Source organism: Haplochromis burtoni, unplaced genomic scaffold, assembly GCF_018398535.1.
Source record: "Haplochromis burtoni strain Fernald_Lab_line unplaced genomic scaffold, NCSU_Asbu1 Contig_117, whole genome shotgun sequence".
NCBI lineage: Eukaryota > Metazoa > Chordata > Actinopteri > Cichliformes > Cichlidae > Haplochromis > Haplochromis burtoni.
The window spans coordinates 1,828,833-1,839,593 of NW_024582478.1; the positions used below are offsets into that span (position 1 = coordinate 1,828,833).

At 42.0% G+C, this 10,761-nt stretch overlaps 1 protein-coding gene across 4 annotated transcripts in view; it reads right to left on the bottom strand.

Annotated features, from left to right (window-relative positions):
* Window positions 1–901: 901 nt before the first annotated feature.
* The window catches only part of LOC102296494 (butyrophilin subfamily 2 member A1), a 17,502-nt gene continuing 7,642 nt past the window's right edge, over window positions 902–10,761 (bottom strand). For 2 of the 4 annotated variants that reach the window (XM_042223679.1, XM_042223678.1), the window contains 4 exons: window positions 9,159–9,326; window positions 2,577–2,747; window positions 1,428–1,706; window positions 902–1,293 (listed from right to left, as the gene is read on the bottom strand). In XM_042223679.1, coding sequence (XP_042079613.1) covers window positions 1,175–1,293; window positions 1,428–1,706; window positions 2,577–2,747; window positions 9,159–9,326 — 737 coding nt within the window. In that variant the 3' untranslated portion in view covers window positions 902–1,174. Of the gene's footprint in view, window positions 1,294–1,427; window positions 1,707–2,576; window positions 2,910–3,084; window positions 5,807–9,158; window positions 9,327–10,761 lie in introns of those variants that run through there. The other 2 variants (XM_042223681.1, XM_042223680.1) reach the window with 2 other exon arrangements.

Below are 10,761 nucleotides of genomic sequence, written 5' to 3' on the forward strand. Positions count from 1 at the left end.
GTTATCAGCATCTCATTTAAAGCCACTGGACTGTGAGTGAAACTCTTTAACTCTAAAGATTTTAATGTTAGTAATGAACCCAGTGAGCAGAAGCAGCTGTGAGGCTTATTAATCTGCATCTATAATATGTTCATGACTCCAAGTTTCAATAAAGAAACACATCACCTGTTAGCAGGAGAAACAACTATCCCTCCTCCTCTGCTCATCCTCCTCAGAGACGCAGGGGGTGGAGTCTATCACAGCATCCACAGGGCGAGAGGCGGGGTTAACCCAGAACAGATCAGCAGTCTGTCACAGGGCCAACACAGACACAGACAACCACTCACACTCACACCAGTTAACCTCCTGTCCCATCGTCCCTGCTTTAAACACATCATGGCACGATGCAAACTTCCCGAATCTGATACTTTTCATTTTGGTCATTAAAACAACAGCAAATAAACCAAAAATGTGATTTTGCAACAAGAGCTCGAGCTTAACATAAATATTTTTCTTTCTTTGGTCATTTATTCATTCATATAACTTTTCTTTGTTTCTGTAGCAACTCATATTTTTCCCGGGGTTCACGATTAAAAACGTACAAAACATCAACGTGTGAAACTGCAGAGAATCAACCCTGAACCTGAACACATCAAGTTCCTGCTTTACCTTCCAGAACAATCAAACACACAACAGAACAAACTGATGTGAATATGCTCAGTGAAACTTCCTCAGGGACAAAGAAATTATATTTATTTATTAATAATAATAATAATTATAATAATAATAATATAATAATAATAATAATAATAATAATAATAATAATAATAAAAACAAAATAATAATAATAATAATAATAATAATAATAATAACAATAATAATAATGGATTGCATTTATACAGCGCTTTTCGGGACCCCTCAAGGCGCTTTACAATACCACTATTCATTCACTCTCACATTGACACACCGGTGGAGGCAGCTACAGTTGTAGCCACAGCTGCCCTGGGGCAGACTGACAGATTTAAGGCAACATCACCATTATTGTCAATTTTCAGAAACACACACACACACGCGCACACACACAGAAGCTGTGAATATGAAAATAAAACAAAAATTAATATCCGCGGTACAGTCATGTCGACAGATTACAGAGATGTTGATATAATCCATCATTCAAACGCACCTTTATGGACGATTAGACGGTAAAGTAGAGGAAACACACACACACAGCTATCAGCACGACCACAGAGAGAATTCCACAAACAAATGAAACTATGAGCACGATGTCTCCACCGCACGTCTCAAACAGCTGGTCTGAAACACACGACACCAGCCTGCTGTCAACACGAGTCTCCATGACATCCACAATTTAGTCTGTGATCAACGAAAAGCACATTCATGAAAACAGCATCATTCACAGACGGAAACATGACGAGCGGGAATCAAACCTGGAACAAAGATCTCGTCAGCAGCTCGGTGGCTGAGCTCCTCCTGCGTGGCTACACAGAGGAAGAGGCTGCTGTTTGTCCTGGTCACCGTGGTGAGGAGGGTGATGTCATAGCGCTCTCCTGTGCGTGACACCTGTGGCTCCTCAGCAGGAAGGATGTTCCCATCGCTGTCCCTCCACTCTACTTTAGGCTTTGGAGAAGCTCCTCTGACCTCACACTTCAGCAGCGCCTCGTCCTCGCTGATGTTCAGGATCCCAACAAACGGCTTCGGAGCTGCACCTGTGAACACAGCATGAAGCTGCAGTTACAGCACAAATGTGCTGTCATGCTCTCATGTCCTTCTCTTTCCTGATGGAGATGTCGACACATCGTGTGTGAGAGCAGGACACAGGACTGTTGAATCTGAGGAATGTGGAATAAGATTTGTTTCTGCTGATTTGTTTTCCTACCAGCCAGCCTGTCTGAACACACCCTGTTCTTATCCCGAGAACAAGCAGAGGCATCAGGAGATAAATATCTGCGGTCACTTTCCCCACAAAGGGTTGTTTGAGCCAACACTAACAGCACTAAGAGTGTGGAGCATCGATCTCCTCGCTGATGTTCAGGATCCCAACAAACGGCTTCGGAGCTGCACCTGTGAACACAGCAGCAGGAAACACGAGTCAGAACAAGCAAATCAGCTTAAAACTGTCTTCAGTGAAACAGGGAAAAGTTCTGCGTTGTTGTTGTTCCTGCTTTATGACACGTCTGAAGTGGGTTACAGGACACAGGACTGTTGAATCTGAGGAATGTGGAATAAGATTTGTTTCTGCTGATTTGTTTTCCTACCAGCCAGCCTGTCTGAACACACCCTGTTCTTATCCCGAGAACAAGCAGAGGCATCAGGAGATAAATATCTGCGGTCACTTTCCCCACAAAGGGTTGTTTGAGCCAACACTAACAGCACTAAGAGTGTGGAGCATGATCGATACACTTTTGTCATTAACAGCAGAAAACACCAAATATTACTGATATCAAATCAGTATAAAGTTTTTATATCAGTATTGTGGTAAAGAAGGAATATTTCACCTCTTGTCTGTTATGAAAGTTCACGTGTGCTTCGCTTGTTACACTTGGTCTTTAGTTTGTTTTCAGAAATGAAAGACTCACCAACAACCAGGGTGACGTTAAATGTTTCTCTGTCCGGCTGATGAAATGGAAAATCACAGGTGTAGTCGCCACTGTCGGCCACCGTGGTGTTTCTGATGATGATGGAGGCGTTACCAAACTTCAGCTGGTCTGAAAAGTGTGACACGCGTCCTCTGAAGTGCTCGTCTTGACCTCGCAGGCCGTTGTTGTAATGAAGTCCGGCATCGTACACAAACACCCCCCTGTCGTCGCTTTTCCTCCAATCAAAGCGCGTTTGTACGAGGCTCTCCTGGGAGCTGAGCGAGCACGGCAAGATGATGTAACTTCCTTCAGATGCCACCACCATGACGGTTCCTAAAGAATGAATCACAGTTTAAACCTCATGAGAACAAAACATGAATAATTCAGAGCTAAATCTAAAATAAGTAGCTTGTAAACACGTCATCTCAACTGAAACAACAGTTTATAACCGAGTTAGAAAACAGTTTTATTCAGCATTTGAACTGATGACAGATGTGAGTCACATGACCAAATCATTTAAGGAAGTTAGCATGAGTGGAAAAATAAACTGGATGCACTCCTGTTTATTTCAAACATGCCAAACACCAGGACAGGAAAACCATCAAGCACACAGACTCCTCCTGTGCTCACTTCATGTTCGTCCAAACCCGGGTGAAGTGAACAGGTGAGTGTGATCACCTTTACCTGTGGAGCACACACCCCACAACCAAGAACATAGAAACCAAACATTAGCAATCCACAAAGCATGCATGCCTCCTACAGCAGCTTTATTATGGAAACCTTGCTCTTATTCAGTTGGACCGTCTTTACCTTCAGAGCTGTTAATGGCGCAGAGTCAACAAGCTAACTTCTCAGAGGTTCTGGTCCATGTTGACGTGTTAGCATCACACAGCTGCTGCAGCTTTGTCAGCTTTTCTTACATGATCTGAATCTTCTATTATACCACAGCCCAAAGGTGCTCTGCTGGACTGAGATCTGGTGACTGTGGAGGTCGAGTACACTGATCTTATCGTCATGTTCGAGAAACTAGTTGGAGATGGTTTAAGCTTCTTTAAGCCTTAAGTGCTGTCCTGTTGGAAGCAGCCATCAGGAGATGGTGCACTGTAGTCATTCATCGATAAACACGGTCAGCAACAAAACTCAGGTAGGCAGCGTGGACTTCGCTGGTACAGAGACCCACACCACCAGCAGCTGGAACGATACCAGGAAGGATGGAGCCATGCTTTCTTTTATTTACGCCATATTCTGACCTGTCATCTAAACATGGCAGCAGAAATAAAGTCTCATCACACCAGGCAATGTTTTTCTATTCTGCCGTTTGCTCAGTTTAGCCTCAGTTTCCTGTTCTTTGCTGACAGCGAGCCCCAGTGTGCTCCTCTGCTGCTGCAGCCCATCTACAAGGTCCAAAGTGTGTTCAGAGATGCTCTTCTGCCCACTTTAGTTGTAACGAGAGGTTATTAGAGTTGCCTTCCTCGCCATTCTTCTCTGACATCATGAAGGCACCCAGACAACTGCAGCTCACTGGATGTTTTAATGCAATTATTCAGGTAAGTAAATCCCAAAATTTGATTCTGTTCATCTGACCTTTTATGGAATTGAATAAAATTGAATTTTAAAAGTGGAATATAAAACAGACAAACGTAGACTAAGACTCATTCTTCCCTTCTCTCTGAAGTGAGCATTTATTATATGTGACTATAAATATAATTTTTTAATTAACATTTACACCGTAACAAAAAGGCAGGAAGGCTTGTGTCTTTGGCTGCAGGTGAGTTTGAACAGTTGCTGTGAAGCTCTGAGTTTGTTCACTTAAAAGGAGGTCAGAACAAACTCTCAGGGAGACGCTGTGATCACAGCTACTGATCATTTCTTACCGTTTTCATGTCCTGCTGTTACCGCAGACACCGTCAGAGGGAAGAGGCTCAGAGATAAAAGCTCAGATAAAAACATGTTGCTGAATAAAGTCTGTTCCTCCCTGCGATCCAAACAGCAGCAGCTTAAATCTAAAAGTGAGTGAGCACTTCCTGCAAATCCCCAAAAAGTGAAATTCAAAAAAATCCCAGGAGCTCACGAGTCGTTGAGTCCGGTGTGACTCAGGCTGGAGCAGGAATGTGAGCAGGTCTTCCCTGGTGTGTGTGTGTGTGTGTGTGTGTGTGTGTGTGTGTGTGTGTGTGTGTGTGTGTGTGTGTGAGTGAAAGAGAAACTCTGCCTTAACAGACTGGAGAGAAAAATCTATGACGTGCAGACCATCGTCACACATGGAGTCAACCTTTCATTACTTCACATTTTTCATGCATGCATCACGTTACAGCTGTTACATCCTGTCCGTCGGTCGAGCTGGTTGGATGACAGAGGAACATGCAAAAACCGCCTGTTTCCAGAGAAGTGCAGTTCGCTGAAACAAAACAGTATCACATTTCCTAGTTCACTGTGGGCATGTCACGTTTAAACATGCGCAGGCCCGTTGCAAGAATTAATGCAGGGCGCCGCCCAATAAACACAGAAGGCATGAGTCCAGAGAAGATTTATACCTGTACAGGTTCTGATCAGAGTCCACCTCCAGTCCTCATCCTTCCAAACCCACAAACAAAAACCACAAATATCTTAAATATCTGACCAACATGTGGACGGCCGAATGAAAGCTGCTGAAACATGATTCTGTTACTGTTACATTCACACAGCAGCCCGACGCTGTCATTATCAAAGTCATTATTTAAACTCAGCTGAATAAAATCAAGGAGGATTTTGAGGTAATGAAGAACTCAAGCTCCACGTGCCCCAGACTCCCGGACCCTCAACAATCCTGGAAGGAAGAGGCACCCACCCAAAACCAGAGAGCCAGGTGAAGGGACAGGACAGCCCGCAAGGAGGACCGCAGGACACAGGCCAGCACAACTCACAGAGAGAAGAACACTTCCAGTCTTTCTAATGGACCAGTAAAGGCTGCATTTAATTCATTAGCTCATTGCTGTTTGCTGCATGCTGGAGTTTTGGACACTAGAGGGCGCCAATATACTGAGCATGAAACCAAGAAAAGCACACATTTAATATTCATAAATTCATTGAGTGATGTGCAGAAGTCTGAGTAAAATCAAACTCTAAATAAAGCGAACAAAGCAACATTTAGTCAGCCTGTGATGTAGAGTTGAGATGTTTTACAGCTGACTGCAGGATGAAAGATGGAATAATATTCAGCATTTAAGAACAGACGCTAAAAAAGCTGACAGCTCATCATCAACAAGAAGGGAAACTAACTGTAAAAACGAAAAGACAGAGTTTAGAAAAGGTTTTATTTTTAAGTTGAGACAATGCTTCATGTTTTTTCATGAGCATGAAGGGACGAGTTGCCCCACAAGAAAGTTAATGCATTCATTTCACCAACAAACAAGAGAAAATTAATGTTTAAAAGTCAAGCCTCCACAGAGTGGAAGCAAAAGTATCAGCACAGACTAAATAACAGTAAAAAACAGGGACGTCGCTCATCCTTGGACCACATCAAGCTTGCGTGTGGAGCTCTGAGCGTCTGTTTCACTGTAAAGAGATAAAACTGGAGCTGATGTGATCAGGACGACATCTGTGGAAACACAAAGATCTCTGGCACAACTTCACTTATTACTCAAGGTGCATGGAGAAGAGCGATAGCCTAAAGAAGGTGAAGCTCGAGCAGCATCGTGGGAACAAGAACGACTGAATTACTCAATCGACATGTTTCTGCTCGTTGCCTTCATCAGGAAAACACTGGGCAGAGGATGGGAGGTGGGAGGGGCAATGATGATGATGATGAGGAGGAGGAGGAAGCCTCTAACAAGTGTTTTGAAAAGAAGGTTGTACATTACACAGCAGAGGTACATTTTGCACACAGCCACAGTTAGTTACTGTATATGTGCACATTTGTAAACATGGCTCTGTGAATATGGATCTTTAGGAGTGGAGCTCCTGTCGTTGCATCAGATATTAAATTTAAAGGATCTTGAGCAGTTTTTATAGTGACAGAATTTTAAAAAGGCAATTCAACACAGACCCAGACCCGTAAACAGCACAACGTTCATATCTTCAAATTGTTTGTTTGTTTCTTTGATTTGAGATGGGACGACCTGTGAAACGATCTCCTGTGTGACTAATGACCGAGACCGTCTGTCTGCAGACATGAAACATACAATAATAATAATAATAAGAGCAATAGTTCTGGGAGCACAAACACTAAAAACATTCACAGACGTCCTGTAACAGGACCGAACAGAATTAAAACCAGCTGCACTTTCGCCTGCTTCACAGTTCCTGATAACAACATGTCAAATGCAGTGTCTGTTTTCACATTTCATGATCATCATAGAAACACTGCTTCTCAATGCAATTAAAAAAGATGGCATAAATTAAAGCAAGAGTATTTCCTTCCCTGTAATAAGCTGCATCAACATAAAGACAAAGGAAACGCAGGATTTCAGTTCACTGAGGTATGAATCTGTTTTCCTCAGTAACTGTTCTGGAGCCTGGAGTCTGCTGTAAATCAGCTTCACAGAAACATCGTGTCTCTGGTTTCACTGAGAAGCTGCAAAAAGGAAATAAAAGTACTTATTACATAAAGTCTGCTTTTAAAATCACACATACACATGAAGAATGTTGGTCCTGTGAAGATGAGAATTTTTATTATGTTAAAACAACAAAACACAATAAATTCTGTTGGTCAGAATAAAAACATGTTATCATGAATACATCTGTACTTCAAACAGGAACTCTGCAGACTGTTCCCTCACCGTTCCCTCACCGTTCCCTCACCGTTCCCTCACCGTTCCCTCATCTGATATTTTTTGGACATTAAAAAACAAAATTAACAAACTTAATGTGACTTTTGTTTGACAGCTTGAGGTCAGCTTTTCTTTCTCTGGTCATTCATTCATTCATGTCTCTATTATTTGTTACTGCATCATTCTTGACGAGGTCCGCAGGTGTGAATATGTTCAAACGTACCTTTAAAGGCGAGTTACGCTGTGGTGTAGATGAAACACACACAGAGAGACAAAACGACGAGCGCAGAAAGAATCCCAGAAACAAATGAAACTATGAGCACGGTGTCTCCACGGCAGGACTCAAACAGCTGGGCTGAAACACATGACACAATCCAGCTGTTACACTAAAGGTCAGGTTTAGTTTCAACCCACAGAAATAAGATCAGCGTCTGTGATCAATGAAAAAATACAAACACGTCTGTGAAAACGTTTTTTTTCCTTCCTGATGTTTTATTTTATAAGCCAAGTAAACAGAAAATAAGATTTTTTAAGTGATGTTTTTATTTATTAAAGGAACAAAAACGTCCCACCCTGACCTTTAACCTATGTGAAAACAGGTGCTTGTATTTCCCTCTGCAGCGCTCAGGCGTCTGTGATAACTGATGAACAGTGCGTCACATCAGTGTGGAGGATTTTCTGGTCTGTTCTCCTAAACTGACACAAGCTGCCTGTTGTTCTGGGTTCTTTACTGACCTCCTGGATGAGCCACCGATGTGCTCTCAGAGTAACTTTGGAAGGTCGGCGACTCCTGCTTCACCACTTTTCCAACTCCTGTCTGTTGGTAGATAATGACTCTCTGTGAGCCATAAAGCCTTAAACATGGGTTTGTCCCCAAACATCACCGATAGATGTCACTGACTTTGTGTCTCAGCTTCTCTTTCATGACGCGCTGCTTTGTCAGATTTTGGTCTAATTCACTTTGTCAGAAACGTTTTTTGTCTGTTTAGGAGATTCTTTAAAATTCATTTCTGGTTTTCAGCTCTGGCAGCTTTAATGCTTAAAATAGGAAAATTAAACTCAGCTTTCCAAAAGATTTGCTTAATCACAGTGTGTGTCTGTGTTTGGATAAATAATCTAAAAACTGCCTTTTGTGTTACTTCGTTATTTATATTTGTTTGATGATCTGAAACATCTAAATGTGACAAATATGCAAAAAACAATGAAATCAGGAAGGAAGAGAAATACTTTTTCACAGCATTGTTTAAAACGCACAAACATCAGCATCACAGATGGAAACATGATGAGTGGGAATCAAACCTGGAACAAAGATCTCGTCAGCAGCTCGGTGGCTGAGCTCCTCCTGCGTGGCTACACAGAGGAAGAGGCTGCTGTTTGTCCTGGTCACCGTGGTGAGGAGGGTGATGTCATAGCGCTCTCCTGTGCGTGACACCTGTGGCTCCTCAGCAGGAAGGATGTTCCCATCGCTGTCCCTCCACTCTACTTTAGGCTTTGGAGAAGCTCCTCTGACCTCACACTTCAGCTGCACCTCGACCTCGCTGATGTTCAGGATCCCAACAAACGGCTTCGGAGCTGCACCTGTGAACACAGCAGGAGAAAGAGGACACTCCATACTGTTTCAGGTTGGAATGACTTCTTAGGATGATTGCAGAAATGAAAGACTCACCAACAACCAGGGTGACGTTAAATGTTTCTCTGTCCGGTTGATGAAATGGAAAATCTCAGGTGTAGTCTCCACTGTCGGCCACCGTGGTGTTTCTGATGATGATGGAGGCGTTACCAAACTTCAGCTGGTCTGAAAAGTGTGACACGCGTCCTCTGAAGTGCTCGTCTTGACCTGAACGTCTGTTATTATGATGGAGGTCGGCGTCGTACACAAACACCTCCCGCTCATCGTCTTTCTTCCAGTGAAAGTGCGTTCGTACGAGGCTCTCCTGGGAGCTGAGCGAGCACGGCAAGATGATGTAGTTTCCTTCAGATACAACCACCACGACGGTTCCTCGCCCTGACGAATGAAACATGTTTAAATCATTATGTTTAAACACAGAACAAATGCAGATAATTCAGAGATAAGTATTAAAACATCACATTCCTCCAGCACATCACACACACTCATACTGTTCCTGCACAGGCTTCACTGCTGAAGACATCTGCTAGTGTGTTGATCCACTCGTCTGATTCTCACAGCTCATCACAACAGTTTGTTTTTTCAGTCAAAACCATCTTTTGCAAACCAAATGTGTCACTTTGATGATGAGTTTGTGCCTGTGTCTTAACTGTTTGGAAAATTTGGACTTTTCTGTCATGCAGCAGGCAAGTCAATGAAGAAAAACTGTAAATTCAATAAAAAATTGTCAACATGAATTCCTTCGATGCTTTGTTTATTGCTCGGATCTGTAGCGAGTGTTTAACCCGTATTTGTGACTAAAAAACAGACCTGCAAACATATTTTTGGGCAGCTTGTCAGCAAAAGGTCTGACAACATCAAAGCCAAACAGCCTCCACTTATAAACAGAAACTGATAAGCAGTAGCAGTGATGATGAGGCTGCGATAGTTTAACGTGGAATTTACACACAGTGAAGACCGAGACGAAGAGCTCAGGCTGATTTAAAGATACAAATCTGTTCTGTGATCAACATTAAAACCTTTAAAGTCCTTCATCAAAGCTCCTGATCATCAAACTCTAACATGCAGAAAAGCAAACTTTGTAGCTGCTCCATCCTCCGCTGTTTGTTTTACACACATCTGCAGATGACCTGTCACCTCAGTCTTTGAGACGTTTAAATGATGCAGCTCGCCGACGGCAGCCGTCCTGTTTTACATGGAGAACAGGGGCGAGTCTAAAGGGGGGCATGAGGTGTACTAGACTATATTTGTCTTTCATACCATTTTTTAGATTAAAAGTGAAATTTGTTAAAATATTTTGTTGATCAAACTGCGTGAATATTTGAAAATATAAAATAAAAGTTTGGTTTTAAAAGCCAGTAAAAATGTAGACAGACGACTCTGAGACACTGAGCTGAGGGTTGTTAAAGTGGATACTGAAATATTATTATAAATTAATAGTACTTGACTCCTCTTAATGTCAGCAAGCTTTCTAAGAAGAGTGGAGCTACATTTTTTATGCCTTAGTCCAGATTGAAGATATATTATTTTATTTGACTTTGACCTTTGACTGTACTTGAGATCATTTATATATTTTTTCATTTAAGAAAATGTTTTCTATTTTATATTAATACACAGATGTTGTATGCAGTTAAACTATAAACATTTCTTCATTTCTAAACTGGAAACCAACGAGCAGTTTGTTCTGAATCTGTGACACAAAGAATGAATCAAACTCTGAAAGCAGAAATAGGTGCTACCCAACACATGCCAGGTGTACCTAATAAAGTGGTAGGTGAATATATATATATATATATATATATATATATATGTT